Source organism: Typopeltis vanoorti, chromosome 20, assembly GCF_054136105.1.
Source record: "Typopeltis vanoorti isolate ZY-2024b chromosome 20, IOZ_Tvanoo_1.0, whole genome shotgun sequence".
NCBI lineage: Eukaryota > Metazoa > Arthropoda > Arachnida > Uropygi > Thelyphonidae > Typopeltis > Typopeltis vanoorti.
In genome coordinates, this window is record NC_143568.1 from 63,202,973 (window position 1) to 63,227,175 (window position 24,203).

At 34.1% G+C, this 24,203-nt stretch overlaps 1 protein-coding gene across 4 annotated transcripts in view; it reads right to left on the minus strand.

The window, feature by feature from the left end:
- Positions 1 to 24,203, minus strand: part of IntS1 (integrator complex subunit 1) — a 664,867-nt gene that overhangs the window by 302,945 nt on the left and 337,719 nt on the right. For all 4 annotated transcript variants that reach the window (XM_090410538.1, XM_090410537.1, XM_090410536.1 and 1 more), the window contains exon 28: positions 8,005 to 8,119. In XM_090410538.1, coding sequence (XP_090266664.1) covers positions 8,005 to 8,119 — 115 coding nt within the window. The remainder of the gene's footprint in view (positions 1 to 8,004; positions 8,120 to 24,203) is intronic.

The window sequence follows — 24,203 nt, forward strand, 5'->3', positions numbered from 1 at the left end:
TCCAAGTTAAGTGGGAAAGACTGAAAAGGCAAAATTAATGTGGATTTTAGTTCAAAAGCACAAGTATTTGGCACAGTTGGGAAGAATACTGTCAAGACCAGATGCTTTGTTTATTTCCAGGTTATTCAAGATTCTTCAGATTATTTTTCTGGTAGCAGACAGGGGATGGCATGGAGTAAGCAGCTCTTAGTAAAAGTGTGGGGAACTTTTCTTGATCATTAAGGCAAGAATAGGAAGAGAAGAATGAGGCCAGTAGGCCACCCTTGTCTTTGTCTTTTGGTGATATTACTACAGTACCATCTGGATGTGAAATGGAGGGTGGGGTGGAAACACAGACGGAAAAAAGTTGCACCTAATGATCTTTATGATGATTATAAAAGGCGAGACTCCATTTGAGCAGTAGATGAGTTTGTGGCATTTGATCCTTTCAAAAGCTGATTCCTTCCCCCATCTGTTGTGAGCTGCAATGTAGGCTGTGTGATGTCGGAGTTCTGCTCTTGAGCTACCTGCAGAATGCTGAATTTATATTTAATTGGACTATGCTGGCACACTGTTGGAGAACCACAGCTTGGATAGTGGACCGGGAATAAATTTTGGGTGGAATGAGAGCTGAAAGTTTGAGTACTGAGTACTGTTGGGGCGAAGGTTGTTTCATGACAAGGAAAACTTGAAGTTGTGATCTGGGTTACCAAGAGGAGTACTGAAATTCACAATGTATTTGGAAGGAGAGCTTATTAAGATGAGATCAAGGGTATTGGCAGGATGATGGGGTTTTCTAGCAGGTAGATATATCATCTATGTTATATAATGGCAAGTATCTCGAAATTCCTAATGGGTTGTTCAGTGGAGTTGTCAGTTCAGTTCAAACTGACTTCCAAAGAAGGGAAGTCAGTTTGAGTTATACACACTGAAGTTTTCAATGAAAATAATTCACTATCTGGATATTTTGACTGCAGAAAATCAAGCTTTATGGATAGATGATCATGAGGTCAAATTCTTAACTCGAATTTGATGAATGCAACATGGTTTGATAGATAAGGAAATTTTGAGCCAAAGCCAATCAAACATGGGGAGAGATGATTTGAGGGTTTCGCATTTTCGCAATGTCAGTTCTGATGAATTTGCATGTGCTGCCCTGGTGGAAGGAATGGTGTGAGGTTTCCAGCTAAGTTTCTGGTAGAAATAATAAAATCTAGTTTGGATGACTGTAGGTGCTGCTGCACATCATTTATACTACTGTTAAGCTGGCACATTCTGATAAAGTGGACAGTAAGAAGTATTAATTTGTAAGTATTTTATTTTTTGTAAAAATAATCAATATTTATCGCTTTTTTGTTTGTTTGTTTTGTTAGTTGGTTGCTGTTTGGGGGTTGGGATTATTTTTATTTTATTTTATTTTTTGTGGGAGATTTTTATGATCAACAGTAAAACAGCATTTCATTAAGTTGTCCGTTATTCATGGAAAGGAAGCGAGAAAGAATAAGGGCATACAATGGGAGGTAAAAATCTCGTAAATATACCATCGACACAAGAGGGCACCCAATCTCCTGTCTATAAATGGTCTTGATAGTTCCCCTGCATACCACCATATTTGGACTCTCTTCAGGCTCAAAAATTGGCAGAGTAAGTGGGAGCAAGATTTATCACTAGCTGACTGGGAGTCCTCCTGATTCGTTATTATTAGGTATGGATCATGTACTATCTATTTGTACTGCCTGCAGAACTGTTTTACTCCTGCACCTTTGAATACGGGAAGACTAAGTCTCTACAGTATGATTAATATGTCCTTGAATAGTATTACTCAATCTGCATATGAGAAAGGAGATAAGGAAACAGAAGTTGAAGCACTTACTCTGGGAACCAAACAAGCAACTTCAGGCTTCTAATTAGTGAGATGGTGGTAGTAGTTGTATTTAACCAGGTAATGAAAGACACCTACCACTTAATGGTTTAGCTGGCATTTTGCTCCAACTAGGTATGGTATGCTTTTGTGGTGGCAATATATACTCACAAGATATGTTATACATGCTATGAGTTTCATAGTCTAACAAACCTTGCTCTACTCTCTCATTTTTAATTCAAAGCTCTCTGAGGTTATAATATTTTGTTTCAGAACATAAAGAACTATAAAAGAAAAATTAATTTATCAGAGTTCTTAAAAGGCATTACAGCTCAATCATATTTAATTTGTTAGATCACTTAAGATAAACTTCAGATTTTTATACCCACTACTGTTATTAATACAAACAAGAAAGCACAACTTTTTCCCTTAAAAATATTAAGAATTATCTTATGTGTGCTATATATATAAGATGTTTGTGAATTTATAACCTAAAGCAGAATCTTTGTTGACATAAAATTTTAACTTAAATTCCAATAATTCTCATTTGATTAATATGCAAAACATCTTGCTTATATTGGCCATATTTGGGATATGCTGAAAAGTTTATAGAAATTCATGTGATGATTCAGTATGTTTAAGGGATTTGATTTTGCAACAGAATGATCTCTTAAGGAAGTACACATTCTATCGTCTGCCTTTTTGAACTGATTTCCCTTTTTATATATGGCTACTCTGAGAGCTCTACTGCAATCATCTCGAATTCGTCCCTCTGTCCAGGCCTTCTGAACTATGCAGTGCAGTCACTGTAAGACTTTTATACCTTCATACTTGAACATTTATGGTCGAATATCATCTACTCCTGCTGCATTTCCACATTTCAGGCTTTTAATGGCTTTTCCTACTTCAAGTATGGATAATGTATTTCTGACTGTATGCCTGTTGAGTGTTTTTTTACTACTGTGCTGTCAACACTGCTTGTTTCATTTAGCAATATTTTGAAGTAATTACTCCATACTTCAAGGATATCTTTTTCTCCAGTTTTCATGTCACCTTTATCATCTCAAATTCCTTTTATAGCATTCTTTCCTCCATTTCCGAACTTCTTCAACAACCTCCAGAATATCTTGCCACCTTCTTGATATTTATTTTCTATTTTCTTATCAAACCCATGACTTTTGTTTAGCTAGTTTTACACAGTGTTTAGCTTTCTTACATTTGTCAATGTATTCGCTAAGAGCACAAGCTGACTTATTTGCCAGGAACTTTTGATATGCTTTCTTCTTTTCTTTCACTGCCTCTTTAACTTCCTGTGTCCACCATGGAGTTCTGATTTTTCTATCCTAGGATACAACCTCACCATATAATTAGAAGAAACACACGTATAAACCACAGTGAAAATTATTTAATTGTAAATATTTCATCCTAAGTATCTTAGGACATCATCAGTACAGTATTTAAACAAAAATTAGGAATAACATACAGTTAGGGCGCATGATTACAATAGAATCTCATGAAAATGTGCATAATGTGCTAAAGTAGTACAAAAAAAAAAAAAAACGTTAATTATTTAACACAGTTTTGTATGATAATTTCCCATACTTTAGGAATAGTAAGAACGGCGTTGCGGTTTAGGTTTGGTCTGTGTAGTAGGGCTTCAGAACTTTCTTTGTATAAACGTTCATGTTTAAATAAAGATCTATGTAAAAGTTTAGACTTTTCCCAATGGATCCTATGGTTTGGATTTTCAATTCCGTGTTGAGAGAGGCCAGATTTCTGCAGTTTAAGAAGACGAATGTGGTCTTGATGTTCCGAGATGCGTTTCTGAACAGACCTACATGTCTGTCCAAAGTAAGATAATTTGCATGAGCATGGAATCTCATAAACACCAGGTAACATCAAGGGTGAGAATTTGTCCTTAGGAGAAGGTAATAAGTTGTAAATTTGGTTGATAGGTTTGTAAGTAGTGGCAAAATTGCATTTCTTCATAATTTTAGAAAGACGTTCTGAGATGCCTTTAACGTAAGGTATGGGAATCCTATGCACTTCTTCCTGTCTGGTTTGATGTATGCAGAAGTGACTGATGATTTTTTGAGTTGTTTTGGGATTATATCCATTTAGGATGGCTGTATTTTTGATAACTTCTAATTCCTGGTTTAAAGATTCTTCAGAGGAGCAGAATTTGTGTGCTCTGGAAACTAGTGATTTAATAATGCCAGATTTCTGAGATGGATGATGAGCAGAAGAATTGTGAATGTAGCGACCTGAGAATGTAGGCTTGCGAAAGACGGAAGTGGCGATGGAACCGTCTTCTTTTCTTTTGATGTAATTCTATTGTAATCATGCGCCCTAACTGTATGTTATTCCTAATTTTTGTTTAAATACTGTACTGATGATGTCCTAAGATACTTAGGATGAAATATTTACAATTAAATAATTTTCACTGTGGTTTATACGTGTGTTTCTTCTAATTATGAACGCACCACAGGTTTCGTTATTTAAAAAAAAAACCTCACCATATGCCTCTCTGGCTGAATCAATCAATGTTTTCTTTAGGGCTTGACAATGAATTCCCAAGGTTTGGTTCCTGTTCTCAAACTCCTTCATTTTCAAGCATATGTGAGATTGATAAGACAGAAGAACTGCTGATACTAAAAAAAACAAACAAAAAAACTAATGAATGTAGGATTCCCAAAAGTGTGGTTAATTCCCATAATGATTGAATGTTATGTATACTGAGTCTCAGTAAACAAAAGAAAATTCTTAGAAAACGGAGCGAAATAAAAAAGGTAAATAAAATTGAATGTGAAAATTCTAGAGGAATTTCCCTATTGAGTGTTCCATGTAAGATTTACACAAGAATGCTTGATGAGAAGAACAATCTGGTTTCATGTTAAATAGGAGTTTTGAGAGATTTTTACTGTAAGTAGATACTAGTCTGAAATATTACAATATTCTGCATTTAAGTTTTGTAATCTGAAAAAGACATACAAAAAGGTGTCAGAGAAAAGCTGTCCAAAAGCTTTTCTCTGACACAGTTACATGAATTAAATGGGACATTATACAGAGCAATACATACAATACATAGTCTATATTTGAAGGTGTAAGTTAGTAGTCAGAAAAGGAAGATCAGTTGATGTAAAATTAAGATAAGGCAAAGGTACATTCCAGGGGCGAATATTCCGGGTGTGCTAGGTGTACAGTGCCCATCCATGAAATATCAGTATCACCGATATTATATTTTTGCATTTATTCTGTTAAAGACTTCCCTAATTGTTTGCAGACTTCACGTGATTCCTAAAATTAAACACAATTTACTAATGCTTCATTGCACTCTTCACGAGGATAATGAAGCATTAGTGTTTAATGAAGAGGGAACTTTTCATAAAAAATCGTGTAAAATTGCATCACATTCACATTAATAGCCCGGTGTAATTTCAAAATACATACAAGTTTGAGCCCTTTGAAAAGAAGAGGGGTGCAGCGGGTATCCTCTGAAATTCTTAGTGTGTTAATATTTTTAAGCCGCTCAGAAGGTGAGGCTGGGTGAGCTCAGAGACAATAGCACCTAGAGGCTGTGATTGGTTATTGTGTCAAACAATCCAATTGAAAGTTGTCACTTGTCATGAGATGAGCACTTTCTGTATCCAATGGCTGTATTACAAACAGCTGTTACACGTTTTCTGGATCTGAAAATTTGAAAGTGGATGTTAGGAGAAAAAAGCTGATTGTGCAGCTCTTGCTTGTGCAGTATAGCATCTGTTGAGATTGCAAAGTTTTTTTAATGGTATAGAGACATTTTTATTCTAGTCTTTGGAAACAACAGACAGAAAAAAAATGAATACTTCTGCATATTATAAGACGTTATTGATTTACAACAAATTACCAGCATATATGAGATTGATAAGACAGAACCGCTGATACTAAAAAAAAACAAAACAAAAAAACTAATGAATGTAGGATTCCCAAAAGTGTGGATAATTTCGATAATGATCGAATGTTATGTATACTGAATCTCAGTACCCAAACCAGAGAAATACACATAACATGTGCAACAAATTTTACAAGGTAATTTGCTGCTCCATCAGACCATATTTATTCCTGCCATACTTCTCCTTGTAAGTTTTTTTTTTAATTATGCCATCATAAATTCACTTTTTCATGTTTAGACTTTATAGGATCGCTCTCTCCCTAGCAACTTATAGGACACACATACCACAAATGTAATTATTAATAATTCGTTTGCTTAATGAAAGTATTTCTACTCTCACTTATTCTTTCCTTTCATTTCCTATTCTCACATGTTTTATAAATGATGGTTCACATATTTTCACCTCTGAGTATTTCAAATATACCAACCAAATATAGCATTCTCCTTCATTGTTGTTTTCTAATAAATCCTAAAACAAACAGATCGTTCCTCCACTCTACACAGAAGTATTCAAAGTTATCCTGCAATTAATTGCATTGGACTAATTAAGATGAGTGCTGATTTGCCATGCACTCTCAAAACTTTCATACATTGATAAAAATGCAATCATACGGTCATGGGCGTCTGCCGGAGAGGGAAAACAGGGCACTTTTCCCCGGGATCGAGTAAAAAATTCCACAAATTATAATCGTAAAAGTGATTGTGATATATAACCTTACACCCTCGACCATGGGATGCTTTGCCTGTCTTAAAATTTAATTAAGGATTGGCGGGGTAGCCATAGAACACGTTTTATTACAGCAATAAAACACATGTTCCTGTTTTCGGTTCATCTTTTTCTGATTTGTAAAAAAAATGTTCATTACTGTTGTGAATAGTGACCAGTTCGTTTGCCCTCTGTGTCTAGTAAGTCACTGAGTGAAGTGTGAATTGTAAATTTATAGTTAAGCAAATTTAAAAAGAAAAATACTTTAAACTGTAAGTGTGCAATGTAATATTATTTTGCTTGTTTGTTTTATGATTTTTTTTTATTTTAAACTAAAATAATTTAATTTAGGATTTTGGGATTAATTAATTAGTCGGTTTTTAATAAAATATGCCAGTTAATTTTTTATATATATGAAATTGTGATAAGATCTATTAATTCCAAATACTTTTTTTCCAAGAATTAAAGATCATTAAAATCAATGTACAATGAAAACAATGTATTTACAGTTTACATTGACAAAGAATCAAATCAAAAAATGCTAAAAGACGTTTAGTCTTTTATAAATTTTTAATATATTATAAAAATTTACTGATGTAATTATTTGTCTCCAAGCTCCCCCCCAGGAAAATTTTCTGGGGATGCCTATGCATTCGGTCAAATTGACGTGAAATTTGTAGCGTGGGTTGCGTAACCCACATGACAGCACACCCAACCGAAATGGGCATGCGATGCCACTGGTATACTCTATATATACTCTTATTTAACATGTATATGAATTGTATTATGAAGGTTTTTATGCACGATTTTTATTGAAGAGAGTAAATTAAATATGAAAAGAGATAACAGAATAAGGAAAGCTGGAAATCTAGTAGACTGCAAGATGAATAAATTTATATAACAAGAAATAAACAAAATACTAAACTAGCAATATATAATAATAATAATAAGAGTATTCAAGCAAATCATGAATCTCTGAGTTGGGTTTGAAATAAAACAGCTGACGAAAGATCCAAGACCACAGAAGTGATAATTATGGGAAAAATTAGAAGAGAATTAGAATCATATGAAAAATGAAGACGTTATGAAGGAATATGGCACTGGTAGCTAAGAATGAGTGTGTTGAACCAGTCCAATGTGTACTGCTTAAGCATTTTGGGAGAAGATCAAAATATAACATCTGACAATACTGAAATCTTGACAATTAATACACTAATCTGAAGAAAACTGTTGATAGAAGTTCCTCAAGAAACATAGTGGAACTATGTTCTTGAAGCCAAACATCAGAATTTAATGATGGAGTTATCACACAATGAAAGGAATATTAATTCAAAATAATAAAAGATATTCTGACTAATAATACATTGAAAAATAATTTCAGCCATAGCTGAAATTATTTTGTTTCAGAAGTTCAAATGTTTATTTCATTTCAAGGTGTCTAAAAAGCAATCCATTTTTTTTATTCAAATGCATTATCACATAGCAATGTAAATATAACTCATACGATTAACATCAGAAAAACATTACCTTCAGGTGGACCATAAGTAAGAAGTATCACCATAGCATGAGCTACAAGGATATGCATTGTGGCTGATTCTCCTGTAGTTGCCCATCGCACTATAATGTGATCTTGAGACTCTGACTAAAAGGAAAAAACCTTTTTTTAAAAAAACAAAAACAATTTTACAGATGGTCACAAAGCAGGTTCAGTATGAAGCAACTCTTTTAATCAGTTGAGATAAAATCATGCAGATCTATTATTTAACTTATACAGATTTATGATGCCATTTCTAAATTTGCTTCATTAAAAAAAAAAAAAAAAGGTAAAGTTATGAACCTTGCAATAAAAGAACAAATCTATATACATAGGTCATGATCCTTGGCTGATTAAGAAGATAATTCAAAGTAAGAACAGTAATATGTATCCATCTTCTGTCCTTACTGATCTGGGATCACATACACTGCTGGACCTCACAACAGACATTCAACAATTCTACAATTTCTATAGAAATTCTACAATTTTCTTGCCACTTTGAAACAGCAGGAAAATCAGCTTTCTTCCTGCACACTTAAATAGAGTAGATCATATAAAATGTGATCTACTCTATTTAATCCAGGATTCTACTAAGTTATATGTTTTTAAGATTTGGAGCCTAGGGAGAGTTCATCTTCAAGAACTCAAAAACTGCAATCATCCTTTGAGAAGAAGAAAACCAGAGCTGGCATACAATACTACTATCTATACAAAGTAAGGGAAAGAAAACTAACAGTCATCCACAGTCAATTTTATAAATGTCTGAACACTGCTTGCTACTTTCATTTAGATGTACCATAATTGTTTTTTCTGTATATCACCTCATTTTTTTTGGGGGGGGGGGAGATCCTCACTATTTGAAATCCAGAACAAAGTTTTAAAATCATTTTGATTTTTATGATTTTTGCTATCCTACTGATAAGATTCCAACATAGATCAAAACATGTCAAAAGATAAGTCTTTTACGAGTTATATATATAAAAAAAAATATATAAAATAAAAATAAAAAAAACCTCCATGTAGTGGATACTTAGGCTACTGACTGTTAAAGTAACTAATATGATTAATTGATCACAGAAAATCTTTATTCCTTTTGCTTGCTTAGTCAATAATACACACATGTGCACATGCAAGAGAAACAAACTTCCTTCTTTTTAACAATATCAGCAAGGGGGTTGAGGTTTTAAGTTAACATGAAAAAATATAGTAATTGTACCTGTAAATTTCTGTAGTTTCTTTTTACACATTAATAACCTGCATAATGCGAGAAGAATTTGATAAAGCACTATCCGAAATGAGTAAGGGAAAAAACCAGGTGTAGACAATATTCCTATAGAACTGCTACAAAATCTAAGTGATGAGACAAAAACCTTACTCTATCAATTAATAGCCCAAATCTATGATAGAGAAGAAATACCAAAGGAGTTCATGAAATCAACTATAATACCAATACCAAAAAAGAATAATGCTAATAAATGCAGCCAATTCAGATCAATAGCTTTAATCCCACATGTTAGCAAAATTCTACTAAAAATTATTATAATTATTATTATTATTATGTGACACCTCCAGGGAGTCCAAAGCCTCATCGAGGGAGAGTGTGCCAACAGGATCAAACGATTGATCCCCTTCCAACTACTAACCATTGCTTAATAACTACTACTTATAGATAGAAAAAAGAAGAGAATTTAATTTAGAAACTCATCTTTTGTTTATAGATTATGAAAAAGCATTTGACAAAGTAAAAATATACTGTTTGATATATTACAAAGAATAAATATACCTAATATTTTACTACATGCAATATTGAATATATACAAAGATAATGAAATAAAAATAAAAATAAATGAAAAGTTGTCTGAAAAACAATCTATAAACCAAGGAGTAAGACAGCGATGCCCTCTGTCTCCAACACTTTTTAATATTTACATTAATGAAATATTAATACAGTGGAACACACCTTAAACAATCAAGGTATAGAAATTTCCCAGAATAACAAAATAAATATGCTATTGTTTGCAGATGATCAGGTAATAATATCAGATAAAGAAGATAATTTACAAAGAGCAATATATAATTTAAACGTTATAGTAGAATAGTTTGGAATGAAAATTTCCATAGATAAAACTAAAACAATGGCATTTTGTGGACAAACTTCAGTTAGAAGCAAAATAGTTATTAATAATAAAATAATAGAACAGAAAAATACTTTCAGTTATCTTGGATGTGAAATATCATATGAAGGAGAAAAAGACATAAAATTAAAAACTTCAAAATTTTTACAGATTATAGGTCTGATAAATAGAACACTCAAATCTAGTACAAAAAGAAACATGCTTGAAAATATACAATACTTTAGCAGTGCCCACATTATTATATGGTAGTGAAATTTGGGCAATAAACAAACAAGATAAACAAAGAATAAAAACAAGTGAAATGAGATTTATGAGAAGAACTGCAAAATACACATTATTAGATCAAAAAAGGAACGAAGACATTTTAAAAGAGCTAAAAACAAAATCAATAGAAGAAAAACTAAACAATTATAAACAAAAATGGATAGAACATGTAAACCGAATGGCCAACACCTGATATCCTAAACAAATACTAAAATATAAGCCAACTGGAAAGAGAAGGCAGGGTAGACCTCCAAAAAGGATATTGGATGAATAATGAGACTGGAACAGACCAATATGGTCTATACCTGTAATTTAGCATTATGATGATACTAAAAATTATTATTATGTGACACCTCCAGGGAGTCCAAAGACTCATCGAGGGAGAGTGTGCCAACAGCATCAAACGATTGACCCCTTCCAACTACTAACCACGCTCAGACTCGCTTAACTTTTTGCATGAGCTATTAGTAGCAGAGGCTCTACCAATTGACCAACCTTTGCTGGCTTCATAAACATCTTAGGGTTGGATAAGGAAAGTACAGTTTGGTTGTAAATATACTGTATAATAATCTTTCTTTACACACAGGAAACTGTTCAGCTCTGAGGTGAGCTGAATAGTTTTCTAGGATGAGAAGAATTTTACAATCTTTCAGCAGGCCTATGGATGTGCAGTGTATTCCAGCTTCAAACAGAAAAAAATTTACAAATCATCTTAACATAATGTTGGTGATAAATCAGTCATTTTTATTTGCATGGTACTATACAGAGTAAGGCAATGGGAAACCACCGTGCTAATAATCATTTCCCTAGTATGGTAGCATATAGCTAACCCCACCAGCCATATGGCTGATAGAACAGAATAGAAAAATACAGAGTAAATTACATGTAATATACAAATACAGTCATACCCCGAAGTTACGTGGTAGGTGGGACCAACAAAAAGTGCGTAAGTGGAATTCATGTAATTCGAGTATAATTTTGCACACAAACATACAAAATATTAGTTAATTGGAACCAAAGGTTTACAAAACACCTATTTTTTAAGAAATATAATCATAATTGTAGTTTTTCATACATAAAAAAAAAAAAGACAGTTATTTTGATGTCAATGGTTTCATAAAATCTAATAGATTCGTCTGACGGCATAATGTCTTTTTCTTGTCACGCAAAATTTCTTCATAGCAAGCTAATGATTTTTTTATTCCTTACCTTGTGGCTACAATTTGTTCCTCGTTAGAATCTATGTCCTCCAAAATCTGTAAACCTTTCTTTTATGATTGTTCTTACTGTGGATTCCTGTAGATCGAACTTCTTTGCTAGCTCACAAATTTTCATTCCGCCTTCAAAATCCTTAATAATGTTGAGTTTTGTTTCCAAAGTCAATGTGTTTCGTTTCTTGCTAGCTGTAGAAGAATCGGACTTGCTTCCTTTGGACGACATTATTATTTTTCATGTGATAAAATCTTTATCAAGAACATAACATTAAGCAATCGCAAGGTTTGTAGACTATAAAAATCGTGTATGAATGGAGATCGCGCAAAACACGTCAGTGCTTGTTCACAGCATGTGTGACATTGACGAATGTGGCTGCCGCTGGAAAGATACGGCTAGTGGTGAGTCGTGAAGCGGATATGTACATATACGAAACCGTGTATCTCCGGATTCGCGTAAGTCGGTATGACTGTATATATGTAACATAAATTACTCTGTATACAGAGTAAATTACAGTAATTTAACCTGTATATTACAGAATAAATTTTAATGCCTTTCAATGTTCTAGAAAATTTCCTATTACCAGTGAGTTACATTGATGTATGCATGCTACATTTCAGCACCTTAGGACAATCTAAAGATAGTAACTATCTTTAGATTGTCTGCATTGTGTGGGTTCATGGTGTGTGTGTGTGTGCACGCATCAGCATTATATTGCAGTTTTATCAGCATCATTATACAAATGGCATTAGACAAGGAGATCTCTTATCATTTATCTTTAATACAGTTATTGATGTCATTCTTTCATGTATGCCACCATATATTGGTTTTAATTTGAATGGATGTCAAATAAATGCAATGGCATTTGCAGATGATTTGATACTTGTTGCTGAAACTAAGATGGATCTTCAGGAGTTGCTCAGTATTTTACTACCAGAGGTCTTGCCATTAACAAAGATAAATCTTTTACTATCACACTAATACCATCAGATCATGACAGGAAAATGAAAGTCCAGGATTACATCTTTAATGTTTACAACTATCCTCTTAAACCTAAACCTATTGGCATTTTGGATGAATGGCAGTTCTTGGTATTGTTTTCAGCTGCTGAACAACTTTGGTCACGTTAACTTTCAATATTTCTGGATAAGCTTTGTAAAGCTCCACTGAAGCTTTAGCATTGCATTATTAAATCAATTTGTCCATTCTTTACTATTAGGAAAACCAACTATGACCATGCTGAATAGATTAGATAAAAAAGTACATCAAGCAGTTAGACTACCACATGATATTCCAGCTGCTTATCTTCATGCGACTGTTAAATCTGGTGGAATAGGAATTCCTGCATAGAGATGAATGGTTGCTAGCTTAAAATATCTAAGGTTAAATGAACTCCAACATTCGTTTTCACCTTTCACCAGAGTTGTCTTTAGAACTCCTTTGATCCAATGAGAATTAACTAAAACACTACACTGTACTTTTGATAATGGAATTCATATTGTTTCTAACTCTCTTGAAAGGAAGAGATGGAAGACTTCTCTGTTTTGCAGTTGACAGGAAGCCCTTGAGTTGCTTGGTATATGAAGGAACATGATGTTACCTGGATGGGAGTATATAGATCTGGTCAGTGCTATGATAAATGCCTTTCCCACCAAGGCTTGCAAGTAGGCATAACACAGATACTTCGTGCAGGGCTGGATGACACATATGTCCCCCATGTTGTTTTTTGAACCAATGACATTAGAGCTAAAAGAAATGATATAATATGTATCATCATTAACTAGAACAGAATGGAAAGTGAGAAAGAAGCCAAATATCAGGTAGGAAAGCCTGACCTTTTGGCATCAAGAGATGGTAGTGTTATCATCCTAGATATCCAAGTCTGTGGATCAAACTGAGTCGTACATCAGGAAAATAAAGATAACATAAATTATTGTGCTTCTAATCTGGGTATTAACAGACATTGTTTAGAAGAATATTGCTTGCTGCTGGCTGTCTTTTGCTATAACAATCTGAAATAGTGGTGTGTAAAGTCCTAAAATTACATACAGGTGTTAGGTCTTGGTGCGCAAGATATCAAAATACTTTCCCTCTAAGTCTTTTAAAGAATATTGATCTCATGGAGGATGCATTAGCAAATGACAAACAAGATACCAAGGGAAGGTGTTGGTCAGGCTTCAACATATAATTGTAAAGCATGCATCAATGATATGCACACTGTGTGTTTGTGTGTGTGCATGCATGCTAGTTACTGCCTTAGTATTAGGATATGTAACATAAAGAATTAAAAATAATGCTTAATGGGTTTAATAATTTTACCTAATACAACCTTCCAGCTACTGATTTCCTTAATAGTAATAAGTAAATATGTATATTAAGCATTGAATTATGATCTAGTGTTCTCTGTGCTAGGAATTCTAAGTTTAATTCTTTGTGTTACCGTATCCTGATGCTAGAGCAATAACTAGTGCATATGCATGAGCACACACACAGTGTGCATACCATTGAATCTATCTACAAATGAGGTGTTGGTGCATGTAGCTTGAAACAGTGCTTGGGAAGTAGTCAAAGGAAGTTATAATCTAAATGCATGAGTAGAGTTAGGAGAATATATAGAAATAATGGATATTAAAGATAAAACATGATTTCAAAGCTGAATGTATGTAGAAACTATTATGAAAGTTTCACATAATTCTGACTAGAGAGCTTATGAAAATGCAATCCTTGGCATCGGAGTTGCCTTAACTTGCACTTCTTAAAAGAACACAACCGCTGTGAAACTTTCATAGTTTCTACATACCTTCAGCTTTGAATTCATGTAGGATCTTTAATATCCACTATTTCTATATAATTTATGTTGCCGAAATGAAGCCATATGGCTCTTTCTTTATTAATTAGGAGAATAAATTATAAATTGCATGGGAGTTAAATGGAGATTAAGACTAAGAAGCAGTATAAAGAGCAAGCCAGGTAAATAATAGCCAGGGTGAGGAAGGCAAAATCAGATTATGAAAAGAAAATTGGATTATGAAGAGGTTAACTGAACAAACCATAGAAGATCTGAATGAATTTTATTGTGTAGAGCAAGTAAAAGGAAGAATGACCATCGAAGGATAATGATAAAAATGGCATGTATGTTTGTAATTATCTTTAGGCAACCACTCCACTTATTAGATGTCTAAATTATTGTGGGAAAATGCTGTGTTTGGTCTTTAGGCAGCGAGTTTCCAAATTACATTAGCTGTATACAAGACAGTGTTCAAACCAGTTTTAACTTATGGATCTGAGAGCTGGGTCAGAAGTAAAACACTTGACCAAAGACTAGAGACCGCAGATATGAGAGTCCTGAGAAAGATTAGAGGCATGAACAGATGGCATCAATGGCAATATCATATTAAAAACGAGGATATTAGGAAAGCACTTGATATTGTCAGCATCCAGGAAAGCATTAGCAGAGCTAATCTCAGGTGATATGGTCACTTAAACAGAATGGGCGAAGAAAGATTAGCAAAACAAGTGTTCTCTGTCAGGTTGGCAGCAAAACGACCCAGAGGAAGACCAAGATATAGGTGGATTGATATGGTACAAAGTGCCTTAGACGATAGAAATATAAGATCTGATAATGTTGGAGTCTTGACAAGTAACAGACTGATTTGGAGGAAAATTGTAGATAGGAAGTTAGTAATGATGAAATTTTTGGCAGGAATTTGATGATGATGATGATGATGAAAAAGGAAAAAAACTCTCAAGTCCATTCACAGTTCTAATGTATTATAAGTTTACAACTTTTGTGGGTAAGAGTGAAAAAGAGTTCACTTATACTGAGAATAAAATATTTAAGGAATGCAAATTTTTGCTCACATTTCATAATCATTTTCAATGCTTAGATACAATTAAAAAGAAAATAAAACAGAATAACAGTTAAAAATCATAGCACATATGATGTTAACCACAAGAAGAGAACCAACAAATCATAAGCCAACCAACCACCTTCTGTTGGTTGGTTGGCTTATGATTTATTGGCATAAGGGCATAATATATTACATACAAAAAAAGTAAGTTAAGCAGTACAGTATCCACATATAAAGTGAATTTATAATCAAATGTGTTTGTATAAATTAATTCTTTGTAAAAGTTAAAAACGGTGTGCAATTCATCGAAGTTTGATAACAACTTATAAAATCTTGTATAGCAGGAATTTTGTACAAATTTCTTATATACCGATTTTACTTCAAAAAGAAAGTCAATACAAAATGCTTGTAGTTTAACATTTTTTCATTAGTGTTTTATGTAATCTGGTAAAATATTAGAAAAAAATGCTAAGTTATTTGACCGCCAATATTGTACAAACAAAGAGATAGCCCAGACAGGATTAGAGATGTAGACCTGAGGCTATCGCCAGGTGCGAAGGTCAGCGAGTTACGGGGTTTTCCCGCCCATGACTCAGCAATTTCGTGAGGGGGGGGGGGGAGGAACCCCCTGGTAGAACATTCGGGGAGCTTGATCTGAAGAACTCACTAGGTCGTAAAGATTGAATAAAAAGGAGACAGGCACTCTGCTCCAGGCTCAGACTCTCGCTCGCTTGCTCTCTGTTCCTGACTTGTTCCAGTGTCGCTTTTGAAGAGGTTCCCGGGTCCAGCCATTCCAAGGATGGAGGAAGGATATCCCCCAAAGTCGGAAAGTCGGAAAACTGAACTTCTAAATTATTGTGAAATAGTTATCTGCAGAGTGATGAGCATTTGTTAATGTTAAAAGGTCATTGTTAAGAGTTAAGAATTATTGTTTGAAGGAGAGATTGAATGTGAAGCAAAGTTAAGCATAATTCTGTTAATGGTCTAAGTTAAATGGAGTTGAAATGTGTGTGAAACTAACCATGTATCTGAAGTATATGTGATCGTATAAATTTGTCTTTAAGCTATAGGCTAGAAGTGTTGATTTAATTAATTTGAGAATCAGGCACATGCGTTGCATTGTTAACTTGGCAGAATTGATTAAGAACCAGATAAAAGTTGATATGTGTGAAATCCTTTTCTTTTATGTTGTAATTACCATGTCTTAGTATGAATGAATTGTTTTATTTGTTAATAACTTGCCTGATTTCGACTTACTAATGCACTTCTCATAAAAATATAGAACCTGTGCGTCTTTAAAGTTAACCACGACTAACTAATAGTAAATTTCAAATGTTGCTTGATTTAGAGCTGAATTTTAGAGATAATTCCGTGTTCCATTGAGCATTTCTTTTACATGTATAGGAAATACAAACAGTTCCTATGCACGATCTTTAATGGCGCAGTGGTTATACAAAAAATTTTTAAAGATCAGTGTAAGAGAAAGTCAGCTAGTTAGACAAAGGAATTGGTTCCAGCCAGAGGCAATTCTTGAATCTATGCTCCACATATGTGAAAGTAGCATAGTTACGACCTTGAAATTTTAATCCTTTAGTCTACAATGAAATTGTAGACTAAAGGATTAAAAGTGATAAGCCTAGCTCAGGCAACGATTTCAACTCAGAGTATGACTGATTATAAGAGAAACAAAAAAAAAATAATATTGAGATAGAATAAAGGAAGTTCAAAAGATACGAACTTAAAAATTAAAATAAAATGTATAATAATATCCATTATTATCACAAACTGCTTGAGTACATATGGCACAGCCACTGCAAGTAAAAATTTCATTCCTATCTTGTGTGAAGCACTGGCAGTCTACCAGGATATGACAAATGGTGAGAAGAATGTTGCATTTTTTGCACATAGATGGGTCATCAGTCCTGAGGAAATAAGATGACTGTGACTTATGTGGAGCCTAGCAAGAACAACTTTCTCGCTTCTGTTTTTATATCAACTAGACTGCCAATTCTTATTTGGATTTAAACTCATGCAATTTGTTTCAGTTCTTCCTGCCATAATGACTAGCATTGGATAAAGAGTTTTGATATTATAAACTATCCATAGTATGTATGTGGGATTTTTTTTTTCCCCTAAAAAAATTTTATCATTCAAAATGCTTTCACAAATATTTCACCCATATCCTAGAATTTATCATTCAAAATGTATACTGGACTGTCAAACAGCACATCAAAAAAGTATAAGCTGATCTACAGCTGCAGCCTCATTTCCTTTAATTCCAATGTGGCTGGGAATCCAGCACAACCAAACATCATATTTCAGGGATGTCATTTTGTCATGCTCTTTACTACCACATTGAGCACAGGTGGTAGAGTTATGACAGTTAATCTGGGCATGCCCATATTTCTAACATTTACAGCATCTCAGTGGATTAGAGATGGACAGCTTAACAGTGGAGGCTCAGGTGTATAGAAAGTAAGGATAATGTTTGTGGTTGGACCAGGTTACTGTCCCTATGTATCAGATGCTCCTCATGTCTGTCGCTCTGATCTTTCAGCTCCGAACAAATGTCCTCACCTGGAATATCAAGGAAATCCCATTCTGATATCACTCCTCTAGAAGAGTTGTTTTTTGAGGTGTCATTGCAACTGATATCTCACCCAGTGATGTTGCCTTTGGTAATTTTTCTGAGTGTTGCTGACTAGATGTTTCCACAAGGATATCACTAGAACATAGTATCTTGACTGTTGTGGGAAATCCTGCCAGTCCTAAACTCCTTCAAATAAACTCTTTCATAGATGATCAGAAAAACTGGTATATTTATATTGGTATCATGTCTTTTGTTTATTACTTCTATTACCAAATGATGCATCTACGGTATCAGTACTAGATTGGGACTTTATTAGGGCCCATAATTTGAGGATGAAGAATTCACACTCAAGAGATTTTTTGTTTGGCAAAAGTGCTCCCCACCATGGAGCCACACACAGATGCCCACTGACTGGTAAGCAATGATTGAACTCAGGAGCGGAATGCCAGGGCTACCCCAGATGCTATACAACAGCAAGACTTGAGCTCCATCCCCAGACTTAGTGCAACACCCTTGACCATTGCAGGAAAACCCTCTAGCCGACTGGTCCTGGCTTGGGCATTCAGGACTACCCATCTTGCCAAAAGTAGTTCAGGACTACCATGATCCCCCCCTTTCTGGATGTCAATGGGTAGTACCACATGGCAACACAGCAGCAGGTCACTTGATCCCAAGGATGGTGGTCTGTAATAAGGGTTAGTAAAAAACACCCAGGAGAAGTAAAGAGAAGAATATGACAAGAAAAATGAAGAAAAAGAGGAAGAATGAAAGCCACAGCTGCCTATTATTTTTGAGATAATATCTGGAGTAACCATTGGAGATGAAAGTAGTGTTAACAAAAAAGTAGTGTTAACAAAAAATAGCCCTCCTGTATCAAGATGATACAGGAGGGCTGTTTATTTTGGAGCACAAACTTTGAGCACAACTCGGTTGGGATGGATACCATCAAGACTTGAAGATATCCGTGTTCATGATTTTTTTTTTTATGTCATTCTGAATAAAAGTTTCTGATCAAAACATATAGTAGAATACTTAATGAAAAACTGAAAATATTATTAGAATGTAAAAATGTTATTAGAATGTCAAAACGAATTTAGAAAAGGATGCTCTACAATGGATGTAGCTTTCTGTTTAAAATTACTTATAAAAAAAAGAAGAGAATTTAATTTGGAAACTCATCTTTTGTTTACAGATTACGAAAAAGCATTGGACAAAGTAAAAAGATATATACTGTTTGATATATTACAAAGAATAAATATACCTAATATTTTACTACATGCAATATTGAATATATATAAAGATAATGAAATAAAGATAAATGAAAAGTTGTCTGAAAAACAATCTATAAACCAAGGAGTAAGACAGGGATGCCCTCTGTCTCCAACACTTTTCAATAATATTTACATTAATGAAATATTAATACAGTGGAACACCTTAAACAATCAAGGTATAGAAATTTCCCGGAATAACAAAATAAATACGCTATTATTTGCAGATGATCAGGTAATAATATCAGATAAGGAAGACAATTTACAAAGAGCAATATATAATTTAAACATTACAGTAGAACAGTTTGGAATGAAAATTTCCATAGAAAAAAATAAAACAATGCCATTTTGTGGACAAACTTCAGTTAAAAGCAAAATAGTTATTAATAATAAAATAATAGAACAGAAAAATACTTTCAGTTATCTTGGATGTGAAATATCATATGAAGGAGAAAAAGACATAAAATTAAAAACTTCAAAATTTTTACAGATTATAGGTCTGATAAATAGAACACTCAAATGTAGTTCAAAAAGAAACATGCTTGTAAATATACAATACTTTAGCAGTGCCCACATTATTATATGGTAGTGAAATTTGGGCAATAAACAAACAAGATAAACAAAGAATAAAAACAAGTGAAACGAGATTTATGAGAAGAACTGCAAAATACACATTATTAGATCAAAAAAGGAATGAAGACATTTTAAAAGAACTAAAAATAAAATCAACAGAAGAAAAACTAAACAACTATAAACAAAAATGGATTGAACATGTAAACCGAATGGCCAACACCTGACATCCTAAACAAATACTAAAATATAAGCAATTGGAAAGAGAAGGCAGGGTAGACCTCAAAAAGGGATATTGGATGGATAATGTGACCGGAACAGGCCAATATGGTCTATACCCGTATTTAGTGTTATGATGATGATTATTAGAATGTAAAAATGGAAGCAGCCTGGTTAAAACTAGTTATAGAGAAAAGAAGAGAATATAATTTAGAAACACACCTTTTGTTTATAGATTATGTAAAAAGATTTGATAAAGTAAGAAGACTTTGTAATATACCTAATATTTTCTACAACCAACAAAATAAAAATAAATGAAAAAAATTCTGAAAAACAATCTATAAGCCAAGGAGGAAGACAGGAATATCCTCTGTCTCCAACATGTTTTAATATTTATATTAATAAAATATTAATACAGTGGAATACACTCCAAATAACCCAGGTATAGAAATTTCCTGGAATAATAAAACGAATACATTATTATTTGTAGATGTACAGGTAATATCAGATAAGGAAGACAATTTACTATATAATTTAAATATTTTGTAGAACAGTTTGGAATGAAAATATCCATAGATAGAACTAAAAGAATGGCATTTTGTGGATAAATTCCAGTTAGAAGTAAATTAGTTATTAATAATAAAATAATAGAACAGATAAATACTTTTAATTATTTTGGATGTGAAGTATCATATGAAGGATAAAAAGATATAAAATTAAAAACTTCCAAATTTTTACAGATTATGGACATGCTAAATAGAACGCTCAATCTGAATATAGTATGGTAGCAAAATTTTGGGCAATGAACAAATAACTGCAAAATACATGTTATTCGACCAAAAAAGGAATGAGGATGTTTTTTTATTAAAAAAAAAAAAAAAGAAATCAATAGAAGAAATCCTAAATAAATACAAATGAAATTGGACAGAACATGTAAATCGAAATGGCCAACACTGAATATTATTATTGTTATTCAGGTCTCCATGGAGTCAAGAGACTCATCGTGGGGGAACCTTCCTAGAAAACACGTAGTCTATCATACCATTCCTTGAACTCATTGACCATTCTTGCTATCACCATCATCAGATAATGCATTCCACGGTTCAACCACCTTGCATGCAAAAAAAAAAAAACCACTCCTCACCCTCTTGCTCACAGCTTCCTTTTGTAACTTCCAGGGTTGGGCCCCTTGTTATTGCTCCTTCCCGCTGTTCCACCAAGTGAAAGAACTTCCCAGTGTCAACCCTGTAACTGCCTCTCACGAGTCTAAAAGTCTCGATCATATCACCTCTCCTTCTTCTATCCACTGAATTCTGCAGTCCACATTTCCTCAGTCAATCCTCATAACTAATATTGTACAGTCCTGAAACCATTTTTGTTATTTGCCTCTGTATCTTTCCCACAGTTAATTTATCCCCTTCAAATCCTGGGGACCAAATTTGAGAACAACAGCCTTAAGTGTGGTCTGATCAGTCTTATACAACGGAATGGCAACTTATTTCTGCAGGTCAGTGTCCTTCTCAGTATTGCAGCAATCCTCCGGGTTACCTTCACCACCTTTGCAATATGTTCCCTGAATTTCAGTTTTCTATCAATCATTGCCCTTATGCAATGGGATTATTATACATTATTATTATTATTTGAGACCTCCAGAGAGTTCAAGGGAGGCTATAAATCACCCAAACCAGCTGTCATACTTTCCCTTAAATTCATTCACACTAGATGCACTCACTACCCCTAAAGGAAAACTATTCCACTCACTCACCGCTCTCTGGGAGGAAAATCCAGCTTTTACCCCCCCCACCCCAACTGCAAACAAATTCAACTTTCATGGAAGTCCTCGTGTTCTCTCCCCACTCTCCATATAACAAAAAATTTCATCAGATGATATCCCACAACACCCATTCAAAAGTTTATAGACCTCTATCACATCATCCCTCTTTCTCCTGCTAACCAGAGTCTGCAATCCACATATTCTCAATCTGTGCTCATAATCTAATCCCATAATCCAGATATAATATTTGTAACTCTTCTTTGCAGCCTTTCCAAAGCTTCTTTATCACCTTGGAACCCGGGAGAACAAATCTGCACAACAATCTGGGTGTGGTCTTATCAAAGCCTTATAAAGAGGCAAAATGCCTTCCTATCTCTACATGTCAAAGTTCACTTCAGCATTGCAATTATTCTCTGAGTTATATTTGCAACTTTTGATATGTGACCTTTGAACTTTAAATTCCTATCCACCAATAAGCCAAGATCCCTTGCTTCCTCAGTTTCTTGTAGCATAACCCTGCAAATATAATATACCAATGGAACTCTAATCATCTAAAGTGCACAACTTTACATTAACTAACATTAAACCGTCTGCTCTCGTTTGCCCAACCTCAAGTCCATTCAAATCATTTTGTAAGCACTGCATATCAGCAGCATCCCTGATTGCCCTGCCTATCTTTACATCATTAGCAAACAATTGCACATCTGATGTTAGACCCTGCCTGATGTCATTAACATACGGATTGAACAATAATGGCCCAAGAACCGAACCGTGAGGTACACCACTGGTCACCTTAAATCTGGCAGATTTAAGGTTACCACTGTATACTACTTTTTTGACATCTGTCAACCATCTCCTGATACAAGTCCAGAGTTTATATTCCAATCTCATATTCTCCAGTTTATGCAACAGCCTTTTGTGTGGTATCCTATCAAATGCCTTAGAAAAATCCAACATTATCATAGTGTATCCATTCCCTTTATCCAACTCAGTTAGTAAACCCATGCTGCTCCTTGTGGAGTATAGCATGTTTGTATAGCCATTTCTGTATGCAAGTTCTTATCAACTTCTCTAAAATCTTCACTACCACACCAGCGATACTGATGGGTCAGTAGTTGTTAGGCACATCAGTTTTTGCACCACCCCTCTACAATGGAACTATCATACATTCCTTCCATTCCTGAGCTGAGACTCAAGTTACATAAACATGTGAGAGGCATAGCAAATTTGGCTGAACATTCATTTAGCAAATGGGCTGATATTCCATCTGTCCCTATAGATAAATTCTTATCCAGGTTATGCAACAGCTCTTCAACCTCATTTTCATGAACATTTAACTCTTCATCCAATCTAGCAGTAGCAATGTAGACTGTGTTATATACACCTGATTGAAATATCTTAGCAAAGTGAGCACTCGTTAACTGTACAATCTCATTAGCTTCCGATACTTGAGTATCATCCGCATTCAATAAAGTTATTATTTCACATTCATTCTTTCTTTTGTTTGCAGCATAACGATAAAATTCTTTTGGATTGCCTTTAGCTTGCATGGCCAATTTCTTTTCATGCTCCGATTTAGCTTTCCACACAATACTCATTACTTTTCTGGCCTGAGCTCCTCTCACTGTTATTCTCACGATATTCTTTCCACTCCTTTGTGATCTTCCCTGTGTTGAGATTCAAAGGAACAGTCAGTTCAGCTGAACACTCTCTTAGAATCTGTGCTGATATTCTATCAGCCACTTCTGTCAAATTCTTATTCAGTTTATGAAACAGCTCTAGTACCTCCTCATATACCCAAGTTTCATCATCAGGTGTAGAAGTAACAGCAAGTTTCATGTTACACCAGGTTGATAGCTCTTATCAAAATGGGGACTCATTAGTTGAACAATTTTTTCTGCATCTTCCACCAGCATGCCACATGCATTCAGTACAGTTCTTCTTTCACATTCATTGTTTCTTTTACTTACAACATAATGAAAGAATTCTTTTGGGTTGTCTTTAGCTTGCAAATACAGCTTCTTTTCATATCAGACAGATTTCCATACAATACAAAGGCAGTTTGTTTGTTTGTTTGTTTGTTTAATTAAATATTTACATGCCATTATCAAAAGCACTTTAAAGATACACAGGAAAAGACTAGAATAATCACACCATGGAGGGCAACAACAGAACTCTCTACAGTGATCCTCCTTGATTATTGATGGGAAGATAGGACAATGCATCAGGTTCTGTACAACATGAGCAGATTCCAGAATCTGTTTCTGGAAGCTGCTCATGGTAACTACAGTAGAAACCATAATAAATGT